This window comes from Thermobia domestica, chromosome 5, assembly GCF_964235325.1.
Source record: "Thermobia domestica chromosome 5, izTheDome1.hap1.1, whole genome shotgun sequence".
NCBI lineage: Eukaryota > Metazoa > Arthropoda > Insecta > Zygentoma > Lepismatidae > Thermobia > Thermobia domestica.
This window is the reverse complement of record NC_137458.1, coordinates 258257764-258279461: the sequence shown is the minus strand read 5'-3', so window position 1 is coordinate 258279461 and position 21698 is coordinate 258257764. Positions and strand designations below refer to the sequence as shown.

General features: G+C 33.3%; 1 protein-coding gene across 1 annotated transcript in view; it reads left to right on the top strand.

Annotated features, from left to right (window-relative positions):
* Window positions 1-20115, top strand: part of LOC145686565 (uncharacterized) — a 340726-nt gene extending 320611 nt beyond the window's left edge. Inside the window, exon 2 of the mRNA XM_081760005.1 lies at window positions 14161-20115. Within this exon, the coding sequence (XP_081616131.1) occupies window positions 14161-15783 (1623 nt within the window). The 3' untranslated portion in view covers window positions 15784-20115. The remainder of the gene's footprint in view (window positions 1-14160) is intronic.
* The last annotated feature ends 1583 nt before the right edge of the window (window positions 20116-21698 follow it).

Sequence of the window (21698 nt, the reverse complement as noted above, 5' to 3'; positions counted from 1 at the left end):
ATTACTGAACGAACGTGTTCTCCATGCTTTTGGTATTAATACGATTTCGTCATTTTGCCCAACTAAAAAAAAAAACTAAAATACATTGTAGTGCATTTTTTTTTATTAAAGCATAGTTCTTTTCCGGTTCTTATTTCATTTACTCCTTATTATAAATCATCACCGCATTCAATCTGTATTTAAAATGTTTCTTAGTTTCAAAGGTACAACAAGCTAAATGCAGGCACGTAGCCAAGGGGGAGGGGTCCGGACCCCTCTTCGAGACCAGAAATGAAAGAAATTAAGGAAGGATGAAACAAAATGAAATGAGAAAAAGAAGGATCAGCGTTAAAAATTAAAAACTACAGGAAGCTTTTGGCTACTCTTTCTTATGAGAAGATTTTTATTATTTGCAATACATGGTGGCGAGATGAACGAGATATCCTGGATGAGTCAGGGAATTTGAAATTTCTAGAAAAGTTACGGAATTCTCAGCATTTCTGCTACGAGTCAGGGAGATTTCAAGCTTCCGAAAGCATAGTGCCGTTGTGTAACAGCGTGGACATTTTTTATCATAATTTTTCGTCATCGCATCCTTGCAGTGTCAAACATGTTATTTCAAAAACAATTTTCTACTACGTCTTTAACCTGTCATTTGGAACAGACAGTAGTTGACGGAATAATAACAAAAAATTGTGTGGAAAGAAAGTTCTGTTAACATCTGATTCACCACAGAAAGATACACAGATATTGTAAAATAATTTACAAGACATTATTGAGTATGTTCTTTTTTTTTTATATAATAGTGAATATGTACTTTTTTGTAATAGTTGAAGTCATAATGAAAGGAAAATTGTTATTTTTGAATAAACAGAGGAAGGACGTGAATATTGTAAAATCTTTTTCAATACATTTTTTTTTTAAATTTTACTCGAGATTTCTTCATAGTTTATTAAAATACTTACCAACATATCCTCATTTTATTGTAATAACAAAACATGTTGATAGTTTAGATTGATCGAGCTCCCGGGTCTTCAGATTTTCATGTCATCCTCCCCCCCCCCCCTGTTACGAAATCCTGGCTAAACGAACCAATGTATGTTGCTAGTAAAATAGTTTAGAACGATGGAGCACCTGGTGTGATGACCACAGTATTTCATGTGACGGACCCCCCCCCTTCACGAAATCCTGGCCATGTGCCTGGCTAAATCACAAATATTTTGTTGTCTTACTTTATACACTCCAACTAAAGAGCATTTTTGGTTGCATGACAAGATGAATACATACTTAGCTAATACCAATATAATACAAATAATAACCTAACTAATTTTTCAGTAAACTGAGAAGGTAGAGCGAAACTTACTTTAAAATAATGTATTGTGCATTGGGGTCGATTATCTGTACACACACAATTTCACAGTTTCTAGTTAATATAGAACTGTATGGAATTCAACTTCAAAGATCTCACGAAAGAAAAAGTAATCTAATAGAAAACAATGTAAAAGATGTAAAGGAAAGACTTTAAAATAATGTAAATAATTATATGTGCTACTAGAGTAGTCCATAAATCGGGTGCTGAGGTAGTAGAGAATGTAGTTAGTATGCAAAGCATGAGGTAGATGGGCCAACGATAGTTTTCCAGATAACTAAGATGCTGGTGACCTGAGCGATTACTCGTGAAAAAGAAAATTATTCACCCACAATACATAGTCTAATGTTTCTTTCTTTGTGTATTATTTCAAACCTCAGATTGTACACATATTTAAATTTAATAGACCTAATAATCCTATTTCTCCATTAATGCTCACATACTAAGTCTAAATAGCACGATCATTGTACTGCTCGTTTTAGTGTGCTTGCTTTCCAGCCACAAAAATTCTAGTTCAATCTACGGTACCAGTTATGTTGAATATTTTTCAACATTTTATTATACCTCGTCATGATGGGGACTGTACCAACACTTACTTGAAAACTTAGGTTCAAAGCAGAACATACCTAACACCAAAATTGAAATGACACCCATTTGCAGGAAATAGGAATAAACTCATAATAGTTCATGTTAACTTGTAGTATTCCATTAAAGCATTTCTCAACCTTTGTGGTGTGGTTACTATCAATCTTTCCCAGATAAATGTTAACTTAAGGTATATTACCACAAAATATTAAATAACAATGAATACCTGACATTTAAATAATTTATTTCACGAACAACTCAATCGTTCTACTGAGCTCCTTTGTGGCTAAAGAGTTAGCGTACATGTCTTTGGCGTGGAAGACCTGGGTTCACTTCCCGGTGGGACTCATGTGGTTCGGATTCCACGTTAATCAGTAGGTCTCGTCTCATATAGCCTCGCTGTTGAAAGGGTCGTTAAACTCAAAATTAACTCAAGTTGTATCGTTTTACTATGTTTATAAGTAGCATGTCCAACACTGTCAGGAGAATTTATATAATAATTGACGCAACTTCCTACTTAATAGTGTGTTATTTTAGTGGTACTTTAACTACTAGAGCTTCGAAATTGATTGATATTTAATTGTTTTCAGTTTCGTATAACATAAAAGTTTGTTTACATTTTTCTTTTTACTTTCTGCTTAATTCCTTATAACTACGCTTTCTTACAGTGAAATATGCCTTAGTATGTAATGAATACAAGAACTGTGAGTATTAAAAACATACAATTCAACGGGATCTTTACACTGAGAGAAATGAAAATTTAAAATAAAAAATAAATAAAAAAAACTGTTTATTTTCTGAACCAGTATGGAAACTCTTTCGACTTAGATTGCTTCAAATCATTGGTTCATAAGTTGTCAAACAAATGTAGTAAAAAATAAAAATAATAAATAAATAAATAAATAAACGAACGAATGTATTGGTTCAAAGGGCCTTTAATGAGTTAACAGTTTAAACTTCATTTGAAAAAAAAATCTGAACTAAGATTGGGTAGTTCTCAATTCATTTTAATAAGCAGTTGGATGTTTGTAACAACATATACCTAGGTAGTAAAATTTAAACAAACCAGTCGTTCGGAATAGTTTAACTTTGTTTGAAAATAACCTAATCTGAGCTGAATTGGAGGATAGAGAGTTGTGAATAGCTAATGTTTGGACCGAATTTGACTACTATAAGTTCGAAATTAAACACATTTAGGTCTATATTATAGTAAAGTTTCGTGATAATATGCCAAATGTCATAGCTATGCCAAATTCATGAAACAGCTCCAATCATTTGTAACAACCCTACATTTTATTATATGTTGTTCCCATATAACATACACGTGCAAACCTATCTTTTTTAGAAAAATTCAATATTTAGTATACTAAATAACTATAATATATAATTTTAATAAAGCGTTAAATTTATCTTACTTTCCGTGATCAATTATAGTTGCGCAAAAGCACAGATTCATTCGCTTGTAATGGAAAGTACGGCAATTGGGTATGAACACTAAAAAGGGGGACAAAACACTACTAATATAAAGGGGGCATGTAATTAAGTTATAGTGTAAAGCCAAAATAGTGGGGGCAGCTCTGAAGGGACCTTCTTTGCGAATTTCTTAATATTGATCTATAAAGGTGAAGAATGTGTTTAATGTTTGTACTTAAAATCCAAAATATAGCTTGGCTACTACATATGTTTAAAATTATAGTACTTACTTAATTTCTTAATGACTGAAAATTTTGAATTTAAGGTTACTTGTTAGTAATAAACATACAAAATACACACACACACACACGTTATTTATATATAAAGTGTGTGTGTAGTTTGTATGTATGTCGATAGATAAAAATATCACAACTAGATACGTAAGAACAAAAGAAATGAAAAATCCTGGCAATACAAGTAGTTGATGGAGAAATGATCCTAATCGTGTCTTCCCTGTTCGCCTTATGATTCTTATCACAGGAAACGTCAACCAAAAATTGGTACTTAATGACTTGTTATCGTAAGGCAAAACGGGAATTCCCCTTTCGCCTTACAATAATTTTCATATATTGGTAGCCCTGCTTAAGCAAATATAAATGTAATTAAAATGTTCAACAGAAGGATACTGAAAAACTGGAAAGAAATAAGTTTCATGAAAAAGAAGGTAACAATATACTGGACTCGAAATCAGAACTTAGAATTAATGATCACAGAGCAGGGGTGGACTGGCGAACTTTGGCCCACCATCAAAATTTTCACCCATGAATCCGACCATTATGGCTCACGAATCCGGATTTTCGACACCCTACTGCAATCCATGGGAACAAAGTTATACCTAATCACAAAAAAAAGAAAAGAAATAAAAAAGAAAGAAAGGAAGAAGAAAAGAAAAAAACGGCATCAACATAATCCTACAAGTTCTGGAGTGCGTAAGTGTTTGTTTTCTGTACGTAAAACAGTAGAATCACTTTTAACATTATACACCTTACATGTGTATTATTTCTTTTACCTCAATATCAATCGTTCATTCTGCCTACAGAAATAGAATTTTAACTTCTCGAGAACAACTTAACTCGGATCAGGAACGCAGAAATTTTTTGAAGTGTAAAAAAAAATCTTCATCGATGCTCAATATTTACGTGTAAAGAAAAAAGACAAATTAAAACATTTTTGCACAAATTCCGATTCACAAAACTTCCCAGACATCAAACAGTCTGAGCCTAACGTTCCATAGTATGCAAACAATTTCAAGCAAAAAGTGTACGACTATACTTAGGTAGAAAAAAATATAAATGAACTCTTCCACAACCGAAAGGGAGAATAGGTTTATTTGGTAAAGTTGACATTTAAAAAAAATGCAACAAGGAACTTGCAATAGGAGTACAATACAGAAGGGTAACCGGAGAGTGGAGCGAGGAGCTTCGAGGAGTTTCACACTGTGTATGATGAGTAAAAGTTCCTGATCAGTACTGAGTTCGTCACACGAAAGTGTTTAAGTGCAAGTGTGTTTAAGTATGTTAAATGGCTATATCTTTCATTGTATCTAAACGAAGAAGAAGGTTACTGTGTTAGGAAGAACATATTTATCGGATAAACTATTGTCGTGAGTCAAAATAATATTGCAATTGTAGTGAAGGGTGTAAGGTTACTGTTGTTCTAATTTGTGTTGAATTTGAATCTTTATCTGGTGAATACACACATCCTCCGAGAAATGAGCAGATTGAAAGTTCTCTCATACGAAATGAAATGAAAGTTGTTTTACGTCCCACACTTATGCCGGCTAGGCTAAAGGAGACGGTGATGATCAGAAATGAATAAAATTATAAAATGAAGATAGTGGGAGGAAACGGGAGAACCTCAAGAAAACACACGCATAGGGTGTTTGTCCACCACAAGGCTCACTTGGCGTGAGTTGCGATCAAACCAAGGATCCTATGCATCAGAGGTGAACGCTCTACCATTGAGCCACCGCTTCTCCCGAAGACTGGCCGAATAGCAGTAAATTGAAGAGAAGCCCTTACATACTAAAAGCCTTTGGGGTCCCTGAGATAAGATAAGGTACAAAAGCGCTGTTTTTTAATATGTTATTGTTAATTTATTTATTCACAATGCTGTAATGTTTAATAAATCCAAGAAATGAGATCTTTAAATTTTACGTCCCATGGTTATGGCGGGTAGGCTAAAAGATACGTCAAATATAGACTTGTAATATGGGTGGGGGACTTGTTACAAGTCTGGACCTCTGCCTTGCAAGCTTGGTTCAAATGTATTTTATGCTGTTATGCTGTTAGGGAGTTAATATACACTGCTTCACGTTCTTAAAAAGCAGCTTCTGATTGTTTCAAATACCTTATAGTATGACAATGTGCTGTCAATCATCAAATTCAATTCGCAATGGTCTTCATTACTTAAGCTCATTATGTTTATAATTAAATTATTCTATTGGTAATTTCTTAATTGAGAATTCTTTAAGCGACTTTTTTACTTCATTTCTGGAACCATTTTGATAATCATTTATTTGGAACCATTTTGGACAAATTTGAAACCATTTTGACAATGAAGGGGACAGGACAACAAATCGAGCAGAAGGTTGGCACTAAAAGTTAAATAAAAGTGCTGGGAATCCTCACCTCAATATACATATAGGCTAATTGAGTTACTGAAGCAGGAGTAATCAGAAAATGAAGCTTCGGTGGCCATGCTTTTAGCAGGGCATGCTGCAAGACACCAGAAATAGAAGTGAAAACAATTAAACATTCGCCTGCGTACTTTGAAATGTAGAATGAGTTGTAAACAGATTTCTCTAATGCAATACTTAGATGCTGTTGCTCATTGTATATACACCGAAGATAAACACCATCTTGTATAGGTGTTCTGTATTTCTTTTAGTTACTGCAGTTATTTTGTTATGTGAATAAACAAATTAAATTATATCTATGAATACACTTGCAAGCCTACCAACATAAAAGTTCGTAAAGCGAAACGGGAAAATTCACATCGAGATTTCCCGTTCCGCCTTACATGAAGATGGAAAGTGATAACAGGTTTTACATGTAAATTCCATTGCTAGAGGTCATAAGGCGAAATGGGAAAAGGCGAAAAGTACAGGAATCATCCCAATAAATTCTTTTAAATTGGAAGCATTTCATATGTCAATCAAATACAAAAACTCCCTGGTAGTGATCAGTCTTTGAAAAAGAGGAAATTCATGGGGTTAAGTTCTGACCCATTAAGCCCTATTCTACAGTTGTTTCAAATTCAAGAACGTTATTATTCCCCTTGTTTACCTTCATTTTTAATATTCCCGTGCAAAGATCAACTTGTGTGTGTTTCTTCACTCCTTTCATTTTTCATACCTTTATTGTCACCGTCGTGATTAAAACAATTGTGTAGAAAGACGTATTAACTAACCAAACTCATCATCATCAAAACGCCGAATACGTACGTATTTAAGACTGTGACTGTTTCTGATTTTGGAAACGCTCTTGTGTACACTGTAAGTCATTACTTGGCAGCATGTATGTCCCATCGTCATTAAGAAGTCATATATAATAGCTTTAAAAAAAAAAAAAAAAAAAAGTGGTAAGTAAAAACTTGTGACTCTTATTGAAGCGTTTGGATTGCGAGCGTAGTAAGCAAGAAAATTTTTAACAAATATATTTCTTTTCATACCAACAACAATATTGCTTTAATAGGGCGCCAATACTTTTTCGGGGCGTCGAGTCGTTTATTCATTTCCAATACTTTTTCTTTATTCTTGCTTGTTCGGCACCCTCTTCCTATCAGCGCCCGGGGCAACCGCCCCGCTCGTCCCCAACCCTAGCTACGGCTCTGATGAGAACTATTCTAAATATACAGCAATCTATACTATGGTTGCTAAACTTATAAGAGATAACAGAAGCACTTATATATTTAAAAATTAGTAGTTTTTAAGGTAAAGTGTTTTTTATCTTTAAAAAAATACTTTAATTTCCAAGGATATTAATGTAGCATGGTGCATTAATATCGTCACTGTTAGAACAAATGCTGTGCTTGAAAGATCGATAAAGGAAACAGGAGAGTGAATTAGTAAAGTACAACAATACAACTGATATTGTTTTCATTTGGTTATGTTGTACTTCAGATCAAGTGTTAATTCGTTTTCTATATATTAAATTTTAATTATTCTAGATATGCTTTTGTAACTTTTAAATAACTTGTCAAGTCACACTTCGAAATTAAACCTTCGTTTATCGTACTCGGAGACGGTTGACTTTCCTTCTTTTTCTTGACCTTTTCATTAAGGACTAGATTCTACAAGAGCAGCAGATGTGCTGAGCATATATTACCCAAAAGCAGTGCGCGAATTAGGTTGTGTATATTTGAAGGGGAATAAAATAGTACCTAATAGGAGATAGTTGGTTGCTTTGTGAAGAATCAATGTTTCAGTTTGTTGCTTTTGGAAGGGATTAAAACAAAATAGTTGGAAATTCCGCCCCGGGATTCGTACCCTGACCTAAAGACATGAGTCGCACATGTTGGATGGTAGGCCCTGGTTCCATGAGATATGTTACGCCACAGAGGGTTGATTTATTTATTTATTCGAGAAATCTAACAAATTTAGTGAGAAAATTTATTAAATGAATTACTGCTTTCGCAAAATCATGCATTTAGCTTTTGTTTATCTTTCGTTCCTTTTTCTTTCTTTTTTTTTTAATCTGTCTGATTTAACTTTGTTAAAACATTCTATGAGACTTTTCACATTCCGATACTATGAAAATGAAATAAAAAGTACTCCTACATTTGAATATCACTTCCTAGTCCAAATCTTCCTATTGTTTTCTTCTTTCTTTTTATTCGTTTCCTTCATAGCATAATGTTTATAGGATCTGCACTTAAAAGATAGCTCTGTCCTGTTCAAAAAACTTGAGCAAACTGGAAAACGACCGCGTGCTCAAACAACATCAAGAGGAAGAGCGAAAAATGACCGCTTCTTTTTCTTCTTCTTTTAAGCGCTTATTTTTACGCTAGGTGTATGGGCCAACTTACGGACCGAAATTTATGACATCATTTTACGGACCGAAATTACGCGCCGAAAATACGCTAGTGTATGTTAGCCTTAACACAATTGGTCAAACGGAATTTTTCAGAAAAAGGATTTTGTCCAATAAAATATCTTTATTCTTATAATTACTATAGATGGTGGTATCCATATTCTTAATATGCATGAACAAAATATTAATAGTTAGTTAAAACCTGTTTCTGGAAACAAAATCTCTGATTACGTACACAACTTCCAATTTAAAGTGTCCTTGGTGTTAAATAACAAGTAAATTACCAACGCCATCTTTTAAGAAGTTTTTTCCCTTTGTTCCTTCCTTTTTCTCAGTTAATGAGAGAAGAATTGGTATCTTGATGAACTTTGTGAGTGTGATAATTAAGTCGGTAGTTATTATAAATGTAGTCATTTGAGAGTATATCCTTCAAATGGTTAAAATTAACTTTGTTACAAAGCGGAAAAAATCACGAGGCATTACACATGAATGAATTTCATTAAAGTACGTAAAGGATGTATGAGGATAAAAAGTAGGAAAAAATGTATGTAATTTGCCTGCTTGTGTAAACTTTTTTTTTCTGAGTTTTTGAAACGAAGTTACAATTCCATTTTTATATTTCCAACTTAAGCAAGTATGGGAAACATTGTAAATATTTAGGTAGATTTGTCTGTATGTCGGGCTGCGGTGGCTCAGTGGTAGAGCCTCTGGTGCGTGGGGTCCCTCGTTCGATCCCAGCAGGCGCCAAGTGGACTTTGTGATTGACAAACACCGTGTGCTTGGGTTTTATCGGGGTTCCCCCATTTTCTCCCACTCTAATCATTCCAGCATTGTATTCATTTCTCGTCATCACTTTTAGCCTAGCCGATATAACTGGGAAACATTGTATAATAGTGAAAAATTGTATAATACTGTACTGTAAAACTGAAATATTTCACTTCATTTCATTTTATCTGTCTTTCGACAGGTAGCAGAGGAAATAAAATCGAAATTAATTCAGCATCCAAAGAATAGGTTTCAATTTTTTCTTTAATCCTCTTCAAATCGGAACTACTAAAGTCAATTATTTCCCATTTGAACGTTGATCACCATTAAAAGAAGAAAGAAGAAAACAAAGAAAGAAAGATAAAACATAACAGATAGCGAGAAATGGTTCTTTGCTAATCGATCCAGCATGCCAAGAATATATTACATCTTCATCCTTGTTTCTCTAAACCGAAAGTAGTAAAATTGATTACAACTACCTGTTTCAATATTGACCTCCATAAAGTAAGTACAATAAGAGACCAATTGAAGTGTTCTTTTTAAATTCAGTCTCCTGATATTCACTCAGCATCCCAAGAATAAATTTTGGTTTAATGTTTATCTCACTACTCGAACATGAAGTGGTGCAAATCTATGATTTTCAGTTTCAACATTGAGCACCACAGCCAAATAATGGTAATATATAGTCAGAAGCAGTTTTTTTTTTTTTTTTTTAAATATGGATCCACTACTCCAAGGATAGGCACTATCTTTGATTTTGTCTCTCTACAGACACCTCGAAATTTTGGTTTGATGGGGTCCACTGTTTTGAGGAAGAATCCATAACTACAAGCCGCTACGTGGTCAAGGTATTATTGAGCGAGTATTATTTTGCATCTGAAAATACGATAAGTAATTGTAAAATACTTCCATCCTCATTTTCCTATGAAAAAAAGGAAATAATTGTTTTGATAAGAGGAGTGTAAGTGAAAATCAAATTTCCATGTTACATGAATCATTTCCTTGTTAAACAAGTATAGTTTTATCGAAAAACTGTAAAAAAAAAAAAAAAAAAAAAAAAAAGTTAAGAAGTTGTGGGGGATCCTGATCCTGACCCGGTAGATCTCTCGCGGGTGCACCCCTGTCCCTCTTATTGCCATTAAGAATAGTAGAAATATACTAGCATTTCCGATTCCAACAATTATTTCCATAGTTCAAAATCAATAATAAGAGGTTACCGACTATTTTTGATATTGATTTATAATCCAAAGGAACTATGTATTCTCAGTTGTATTCTTATGCTGAAACCGGAAACAGTAAAAACAACTACAACTCTTAATAGTTCCAATATTAATTACTATAAATGGCAATATTTAAAAGAGATGGGGAGAAACTGTTTTGATATGAATTTAGCGTCCGTAAAACAGGTTCTATTTCTGACTTTTACATATGAATTGGAACCGGAATTTCCAACCAGTAAATTACCAACACCATTCTTCAAGAAGTTTTTCCTATGTTCCTTCTTTTTTGCAGTTAATGAGAGAAGAATATGTATCTTGATGAACTTTGTATGTGTGATAATTAAGGAGGTAGTTATTACAAATGTAGTCATTTGCAAGAATGTGTGTATGTGCGTCTACATATCCTTCAAATGGTTAAAATTAACTTTGTTACAAAGCGGAAAAACTCACGAGGCATTGCACACGTATGAATTTCATTAAATTACGTAAGGTTATGTATACGAATAAAAAATAGAAGAAAATTTGTATGCAATTTGACTGCTGGTGAAAATGTCTTTTTTTCTGAGTTTTTGAAACAAGATTATAATTGTATATTTAGACTTCCAAACTATGCTAGTATAAACCTTATATAACTGTACGTTCCTTTGTCTATCTCTCGACAGGTATCAGAAGAAAAACAAAATCGGATTCGATTCAAAAAGATACTTTCAGCTGTTCCTTTAATCCTCTATTCATATCGGTACTTGTAAAATCAACCATTTCCAATTTCCAAGTTGATCTTCACCTTCATTTCTCTAAACCGGAAATGGTAGAAATTTAGTTATAACTACCAGTTTCAATATTGATCTTTATAGAGCAAAATCAATATTGATCGCGTGAATTTTTTTTATAGTGTCTTCTGATGTTAATTGAGCATCCCAAGAATGAGTTTTGGATTAATGTTTATCTGACTATTCCAAAAGTAAGTGGTGCAAATGTGTCATTTTGAGGTTCAACAATGAGTGCCAGAGTCAAATAACGATAATATATAGTCAGAAGCATTTAAAAAATATATCAATCCAGTATTACAAGAATAGGCATTATCCCTGACTTTTGGTAGAAATATAAAACCGTTTTGGATATATAGAATGTAGTCCAAAAGTAGGTATACATCCCTACATTGATCGAGTATAACATTCTAACATATGGGTTTATTTTCTTCGTCTGTTTCGGGCTTAGGGTATAAGTAAAAAAAAAACACATTACGAACAAATAATAAAGAAGCTAAGTCTACCTGTTTGATAACAATAAATAATGATTTGAAATACAGAAAGCCAATCAGAGAAATACAGTGGAGACTGTACACCTACTTTTGGGTCACCCTGTAGTTTTATAGTTTATAAACGATAATAAAGAGGGCACCGATTATTTTTAACTTGATTTAGGATTCTAGGAAAATGTATCATCTCAACTTTCATCTTCTACAAAAACCAGAGATAGTAAAATAAAGTACAACTTCCAGTTTCAATATTAATTACTAATAGCAATAATTTTGAGAGATTAGGAGAAACTGTTCTGTTATGAATTCAGCGTCCGAAGAGCAGGCTCTATTTCTGATTTTACATATCTATTTCAACCGGAAGTTATATATATCTAGTACTTCCGGTTTCAGTATTGAATCTGTATAGTTTGGACGCGTACCCCACTTTTACCATGCGAAACGAATCATAGTTTACCAATACTCCTCTTTGCTACTTAATCTATATGTCCGGGAGGCAGACAATCTTAAGAACTATTTGATGGAGCGCCATTAATTTTTTGACATACAGGATCAAAAATCAGGAATAAAGTTCATTGATCAAGGTTATATACAAAGCGAAACCATTTCCGATTTTTATGTTGGTCATTATAGAGCAAACACGGTACTAGATAGCGAGAAGGGTTTTCTGCAATCAATTAAGAGTCCCATTGATCGGCATCCCAAACTCTACTAAAATCCGGAAGTAGCCCTCCTGCTGGTCTAGTTGCTAGCGTGTATGCCTTTGGTGCATGTGGTCTCTGGTTCGTTGAGTTGATTTTAATGTCCCATTAAACACCAAGCCCTATGAAACGTGGACCTACTGATTAACGTGGAATCCGAACCACATGAGCTCCCGCCGGGAATCGAACCCGAGCATCCCACGGAGGAGGTGGTCTCTGGTTCGATCCATGCTGGAAAAGCACAAATAGTAATTTCACAACTAATCATTTTCATTAATCATCAGTCTTCTTTCGCTTAGAGTGCTTAATAATGGGACGTTAAACAAAACTTACTCTTTATTCAGGTTGTTCCCTAGCCTCATGATACTGAATCCTCAGAAAACTTCTGTTCCTACCAGAAGTAAGAGGCTACGGGCACCGGAGTTGTGTGCGTTAGTAATTCGTACCAGCAGGAGCCCAATAATGTTAATATTTAAATAAAATAATAAAAATAAACACCTGAGTTAGTTTTGTTAATGCTTTCTATTTGCTTGATGAATGAGCTACAGAGAATGAACTCAGAAGAATAAAGAACATAATATAACATGTTTGTTAAAGTTTTATTTCGGGTTAAATAATTGTGATTGCGGGAACTAACCTAAAATTTATGAACATGACTGTATGACACTTTAATAATAATAATAATAAATGGAGCATTAAGCAGAATCAATTTTTGGTATTACTGTACTGATGAGGACTTAAACTGTCAACCTCCATCTTGGTTATGCCACTGATTCAAGAAGACAATTTGTATACGAAATTTCAAATTAATACTCCTAACATTTCCGAAGTAATTGATTCAAAACAGAATAACACCTTAAAATATTCAAAATTCACGGAACATGGGGAGAGAGAGGGTTACTGCGGTTGAGAAGAAATCCTAATCACGGTTTTTCTTGTTTAGTTCATACAATTTAACACAAGTAATTATTGTGAAGGAAGATTAGATTGACTTTGTTCTCGAACACTAATTACAACTGTCTCAGAATCCTTTTGTTTCCAACGGTAGGTTGAGATATCGGATTACTGTAAAGCTCATTATAGTTTTAACGCTATTTGTAGACATATACCTACAATATTGAATGTTACATTTACCTAAGTACTTCTGCGAAATAAAAGCTTTTGAAAAAATGGAAAATTCTAAACCCCTTGCAGCTTTGTTTCTATTGTTAGAAGTACGTCATATCCTTTCTTTACGTAGTATTCAACATTAAGGTACTTCCGAAGTACATTGACACGTCTGTCTCGTACGGGTCATTACTGTTGTACTAGCCTTCGAAATTTAGATGCTTACGGATATTTGTGATACTGTAGCGTATTGAATTCCAATACTGAATATTAAATGTGGTACTGTACGACATTATTTTAGATACAGATTTGAAGTATGTAATAACCTGACGAAGTGCTATTAAAATAATGCGACTTTCTGTTAAGTTGATAACACTGTTAATTGGCTAGAATTATAGAATATGTTATGTGATATGCCTTTGTTATAGAGTATTTTATATAACCTACAGTATATTACAAACTTTCATCAAATTTTATTTATTGATTTAAAGGTTACAAGGAGATTACAAGATAAACGGTCTATTCTGTATACATATTAGCATATTGAGATACTCCATAATATTCACAAGTGCCATATTCTTTGATGAAAAATGATTTTTTAAATATTTACCTTGTATTTGAATGCTAGTAATATTAAATTGATTTAAAATGATTTATTTTTTCTTTGCAGATGTTCCTACTCCTTCCGATGGCCTTCGGAGAATCAGGCCAAGATGACTTTGAGGGTGACACCAGAGAGGGTGTGTCGGGGAGACGCACCGCTTACAACATCCAGAGGCCAGACGGCAGTTATAGGTTCGGCTACAACACAGATGACGGCCAATTTCACGTCGCCAGTGCTACGCCAGATAACACAGTGTCTGGAAGGTTTGGATTCTTGAATGCATTTGGTAAAAGAATTCGAACTGAGTATACAGCCGGAAGACGTGGATTTCGACCACGAGGGCAAAACATTCATAGGAAATTTGATCTTACGTTGAACTATCAACCAGGTGGGCCTGTTCCACCGAAAGATGGAAGTTACAGTCCTACTTATGATCATTATAGTGACCCCAAGGAAGACCCTTCTTATAATTTTGATTTTGATACACCTACGTACGATCGCCATGAAAATAGTAACTCCAAAGGTACTATAAACGGACACTACTCGTATATTGACGATGTTGGCATAAAAAGAGTTGTTGATTATGTAGCGGGTTCGAAGACAGGGTTTCATGTGAAAGGTACTTACCCTGATCCTCCTGCCTCACCAGCGTTTGTTCCGTATTATTTTCGTCCAGTAAAGGGTGCCGGGAAGGGTCCAGCTGCTTATAGAGGGCATTCAGCTATTCATAGGAGTACTGATGGATCTTATCATTTCACATATAGTACTCCAGATCAGAACAGACATGAAACTAGTGACTCCAGGGGAAATGTAAAAGGTTCTTACTCTTACGTTGATGACAAAGGAGTCAAGAGGACAGTCCAATATGAAGCGGGTCCGTACATTGGATTTCGCGTTATCAAAGCAAATACAGCAGGTCATTATCCATCATACGATCCTCAACATCCTACTATTCCTCACGAAGATTACCCTTACCTGCTTTCCCATCTTCTTCCACCACCTCCAGGGCCATATAAAGCACCTAGGAAAGAAGATCTTGACCTTGGGAATAGTGGTTCAGCTTCCGAGTCCCTCAAATCAGCCCATACTTTATATCCTTTGGCAGACGATGATTATGATGAAGATAGTTCATATGCTAGCAGAAGTTCTGAGGAAGAAGACTATGGAAGAAAACTGATTCCAAGTGCTTCTGACGAAGATACTGTCGATTCGTCTTTAGAAATCAACGACAAAGACGACTCAGATAGCAGTTCTGAAGAAACAAGCCTAGAGAATAAAGATGTTCAGTATGATTCTACAACTTCTAGCATCGATTCAACAGAAGCAGAAAGTAGATCGGCGTACTCAAGCAGGGAGTTGTTTGGTGACCGTCTAGACTATGACGAGGAACGTATAGTGCGACCAACAAGCATTGACTTCAGAGAAAATAAAAGACGCCAGCAATCCGACGAAGTTTTTAGGGAATCTTCATCGGAAACATTACGAAGTTCTAGTCCTTATAGTCGTGTCAGAACATACGGTCCTGGAGGTAGGCGTATTAGACGTCCCGGCCGAGGGCGTGCTCATATACAGTCACTGGATATCATACCTTTCGGAACACGAATACCTCTTCCTGGAGCCGTCGTGGACGAATACTTACCAGGCACAAATAAAGAACAATTCGGGTATTCTGTCAGAAGTAGACCCTAGGAAAAATACGCCACTACGATGACTGACTAAAAGATATTACTTTGCACTACTAGTGCACGTCAATAATTAATTAATCTGGACATTATTAATTTAAAATACTTCTTACGTAACAAGTCTATATACTTGATTGCCATTCATTCCTAAGTTTGGAAACGGTAAACAAGAATCATTAATTCCCATGAACAGTTCACGATTAATTACTTGAAAGTTATACTATAAGAACAAGATTTCAATGTGTAATATTTACATTTTATATGGTTAATCTTTCTCAATATGACATTTCTGTGAGGAAATAAGTACACAAAATTTCTGATTATCATATTTCCATTTTTCATTCTATAAAAATTGAGAATTTAAGTGAGAAACATTTATAATAAATAACTATGAATTCAATACGTTGAGCTTGTGTAAAATACATTATATTTCACAATTATTTGATGTGATGTCTAGAGTTTGTAACATACTGTAAAACAAATTAAGATGCATTAATTAGAGTCCTAGCCGAATTTCAAACCAAATAAATAACTATATACTCAGGTTATGTCAGAAAAATCAGTATTTGTGGTGAATTATAGATTTTTCGTTATGGCTGTAATACTGAGAACTAAACAGATATGAACAAAAAATAGTTCCATTTCTAGTGATATGTATATCCAACTAGAGTATTAATGTTTTACAAAAGAGAAACATTAATGTTTTACATGTTTTACAGAGTGAAAAGAAAATCAGGTTAAGTTTGTTCAAATGTTTGGTATGGTTATACCTTTCTTCAAAAGATCACGGCTTTTAAATTTGATTTAAAAGTTCTTATTATGTTTCGATTAACATAAACATCAATTAGAATATAGACTAAAGATTAGCAAACGTTTATTGTGAATCTATAATTGATATAAACAAACTAAAATGATGAATATAATGTACTACAGCATCTAGTCTATTTCTCTCAATGTAGAAATGAGACTATTTTCAACTTTCTCTATATTTTTAGTTAGTAAATATTTAATCATCATAACAAGATTTCTTTGGTAAACAGTGGACATTTTTAAACGAAATTTGTAAGTTTTTCAACTTTTAAATTCGTGTAAAATCTGTAGATTCTTCTGTAGAGAACAAATGAAAATGATGACAAATTCTTATAGTATAACTTTTCTAAAGTTATGTAAATTTATAAATATTGTGCTACTATTGAAGATGATAAGTGTGATACATTACACACAACTTAAATGCTATGCTGTAGCAAACTACAAACTGTGACATCATATTGTTATGAATATCAAGAATGTATTTTAAAAAGACAATCGATAACTATGTCCGTAACCTTATGGTTTGGGTTGGAATGTATGGGTCGGTATTACGGGGAAGTTTTATATACATGTATGTTTGTCATATGAAATATTTCGCAAGGAAGGTAGGAAGGATGTTAGTTACAGAAGTATCATTTGGAGTGTTGAAAACAGGTATCACGAAGCAGATTATGCAAATATTGTCTAGTGAATGGATTTTAAAAATGGTATACAAATGTATTATTATTATTCAAGAAGAATAGGTAACACTGAAAATTTTAAGAGTAGCACAAGCTATGATGTTTGAAGTGCTAACAACATTCGTAACAATAATCACGTAATATCCAAGTATTTTCTAAGCAGTGTTGCTTGAATAAAACAATGAGAAATTTATTGACAAAATATAACGTTCCTAGGATCATTTTATCATTATCATAGTTTGCGCAAAGCAATTTGCTTACTTTACAAAGCAAATAGAACATCACAAAGGATCTGCTAGTAAATCGGAAGAATCTAAGGACATGGTAAAATTAATATAATATGACTGAAGTAAGTATTTTACCTATATGACATGGTATGGTTCTGAACACTGTGAACCTGATTTGGAGAAGCATGCTTGTAAAAAATATTTCAAATTCTTTCTTTTTTTAAAAAAAAAATCTGTCCCTCACGTTTACCTGGTTAGTTTGTCTGTTTATTCAATTTTAGCGCCGTTTTCACCATTGAGGCTACATGAGACGTTAACCTACATTTTGAGATGAAACCTGAACCATTGTAACATATTCAAATTTTAGTGTCCTCCAGAAATTGAAATTAGGACCACATGCGCCAAATAAGAGTGTGCTAGCTATTAGACCAGCAGGGAGAGTACTTTTGCTTCGTGCTTGTTACATACATCCTATATGAGAGACAATTAAAAGATAGATCGGACGATCTATATGCAGAAGAAATACTGCCATTCCTGGAGATAATACAACACAGCAGGATCGTAGAAATAATTCAATTCTGATCACACCTGCTATATGGTGTTATGGTAAATAATGTTACACTATCTATTTACCTCTTCTCCACCACAAGGAGTAAGTAAACTGTATTTTAAAAGTGTCCGATTCACTTGGAGACATTGTTTAATTAATTCTTACCAAGAACTACTCAAAAAGTTTGAATATACTGATGATATTACAAAATAAATACGTAATACTGTACCCGCGATCATAAATCTTTTCGAAATATTTATTATGTATCTGTTTGTTTGACTTCATCTTTGTATATGCCAAAGATGTTAGTCGAATGTATTAAGGCAACTAGCGAAGGCAACTAGTGTATTGTATCTTATTTACATTTGAATCCGAATCTAACATAAGGTACGATACTCGTCTTTGATGACCAGTAACAACTTACTGTAACTAATTTAGAATTTCATAAAATTAATGTAATTTAAACTAAAAATGTGAGTGAACTTTCATTCGGACAATGTTCCAGCACATAAGCAACATTTTGACAAATAGATTCTTTACTTGTTAAAAAGCTGAAGTTTCTGTTTCTTAATTCTTCCAAAATAGATGCCAATGTAACAGATTAACTATTTTTAATTGCATATAACTTCCCGGTTGACGACTGATAAGAAAAAACTTAACATAATTATTAGGTATAAAACATAATCTGGAAAATTCGGCCTCATTGTGCTGTAGCGTGATATCACATTTATAATAGAGGTACACATAATGTTTAAATGGTCTACTTCCTGCAAGTTTTTCGCTAGAAAATCAGACTTTTAAACGCAAGGAATACAAGCCGGCTTTTAAATTTGTTTATCTTATCAGAAACCGAGGTTGATCAATTGGCAAGTCATTAATGTGTATACTTTTGAATTTAATATTTGTCTAGCCATAATAAAGCTATAAAATTAAGAAAATCTATCATACCCACCACTGAGGTAGAGAATAATATGGGATGATTTTTTCTTTCGGTCCAATAATTGATATAAAAATATATAATTATTGTGACAGATTTGAACTCAATCCAAGTTGGACTGCATGAATCGTCCTCGCCTTAGTATTGAAATTATACATTAATCTCCCTCCCTCTGGAAAATGAATAAAGCTTTTTCAGAAGCGTTTTATTTACGATGTTTAACCTACAAAGGTTACGAATTATATTTGATCAGAAATTTGCCGCGAACATTTCTAAAGGTGTAGTGTTACCAGAAATTACAACTAATAACTCTGAGCAAAATACAAACACAAATAGCTTTCTTTTTATTTTGAAAGTTTTAAATGGTACTTCTGAAGCAAATTTACTTTGTAGCAAAATTGAACAACAAAGGTTGGAAATTTCCGAAGGGATTTAAGAAGGAAGTTATTTTTAAACTTACCATAATGAGACAGAAAATAAACCAAAAATAAAAATCTCAAGTCAGGATTGCTGGCCATAGGATATCAATTCAGGAAATTAACAATTGCGAGACTATATACTAACAGTTCATATTCACTTCATGAGCGAAAACTATTCTCAATAGAAAGTGTAGAATCTATTTGGAAAATGTGCTGCACAGATAGAATGAAAGTTTACATCTTCGAACCAAGCTTCTGTTATAAATACAACAAATAAGAATTCAAGTGTTTACTAAGAGGTGAGAAAAATAAAGTTTATAGTGATTTCAATATATGTTCCAAGTCTGTATAAACAATGAGTCTCTCTCCTTAATCTATCATTCAAGATTGGAGTTGAGCAGTGAGTGTGAGTGTGTAAATATTACTAAAAGCAATCATTATGAAATAACAATATGTGAACTACACATATACATATTTCCACGTTTGTTTGTTTATTGCTAATAATGATATGTAAATAAGCAATATTGTTAACGAACACTGAGCTGGAGTTAATAGGATTGTAGCTAAGGAAGAAAAAAAGTGCCACTTGTAATTTTTTTTATGAATGTAATTGTTCATTATGTGCTTAATATTACAATAGCATAATGTTTTACTCTGCAATGAAATTTTGTAAATTATTTTTGTATAGTTGTGTTAGACATTAAAATATTTTCTAAATACCATTTGTGCATTATTATTATTATTGTTTTGTTTTATTGTTCATTATAGTATGTTTATTACAATGCGAAAAACAGCGCAGTAAAGTCTAAAATGAAGAGGGAACTAACTCTACGATATGAAAATTCAATGACAGATGGACTGGTAAAGAAAGAATGAAACTACATTTTGTGTACAAGTTCGTTATAAGCTGAGGCAACATCGTACCAATATACTTCTTCGAGATCAACGCATGTTTCCTGTTTTATAACCACTCCAGCTTTGATCTCTAATGAGAGTAATTTAATATAATAAAAATTCCGAGTAGTGATCTCGATCCTTTTCTAAACAGTAAGTCCAATGTCATAAAAGTTTCGGTCCTTAAAAGAAAATCACTTTTTTTTTCAAAAAAGCATTATTTCGATCAAATTTCAACGATACAATACATACTTGGGGGAAGGAGCGTTACAAGATGTCTTCTACTTTCAGATGATAGATATAGTTATCCCTAAGACACAAGTCGTATACCATATAGCATTTGTAACAAGGGAAACTAGTAAACAATTTTCAGATAGAAAATTAGATGTTAACCTTTAAATTCATTTGGGATTTTTTCTACGTTATTACATTTGGGGGGTCATTTTGACCCCTTACATTTTTTCTTTTTTCTTCCAACATTGAATTGTAACTCTTGTTTGAAACGTACTGCTAGGACTAATAAATACTTTAAAGCAATATTTTCTTGGCGATTTCCTTTTAGGTACAATGACTCCATCTTTGTATTAACAATAAGTTAGTAGTGTACATAAATTTCATAAACATTAAATCTCGCTTGTACTTTCAAGAATTATAATTTTTTTCATAAAAAAATTCTATTTTTGCGTGCTTTGATATATACATTGCAAAACTTATACAATAGGTCATCTTTTGTGTACAAGGGTTTCAAACTTGTCATTGGCATATCCGTGTACAATGTTATTCCTGTTCCTGTAAAATAAGTTCCTGCAAAATTTCACCATTTGTGAGATCACTTATATTTCACCAGACTGTTTCGACCACACCACAATAACTTATCAGACTAGACTCAGTCCTTAGACATCAGTTATCTGACGTAATAAAAATTTCCCAGTAATTAGCGAATCATCTTACACTGACATCATCTTTTTCTTACACTTCTTCCTCCTCTTTTCTTTTTCATCTTCATCTTCTGATTGTGCTTATAAAAGACGGTGTAATTGTAATTGTAATAATTTAAATATGAAACCTTATACAAAATGCCACCAAAAAAGAACAAAATTGAAAAAAAAGGTCAAATTAACCGCACAAATAAAAATATGTCGTACATGTAATAACTACATTCCAACACCGTTATTATAAATAAAATTATTAAATAAATATAAAATAATAATGATAACAATTGGCATTTGTGTAAGTGACGCAGTGTTAAGAACACCTGTTTGGGTGCATGTTTCGATTTTTGTAATGGAGTTAATTTTGCTACAACGAGTGTGTATTAAATTTTGTGTTAAAAACGGATTCAATAGTGCAAATACCTTGTAAATGTTGGAAAAGTGTTTCAGCAATGATACTCTGAACAAAACAG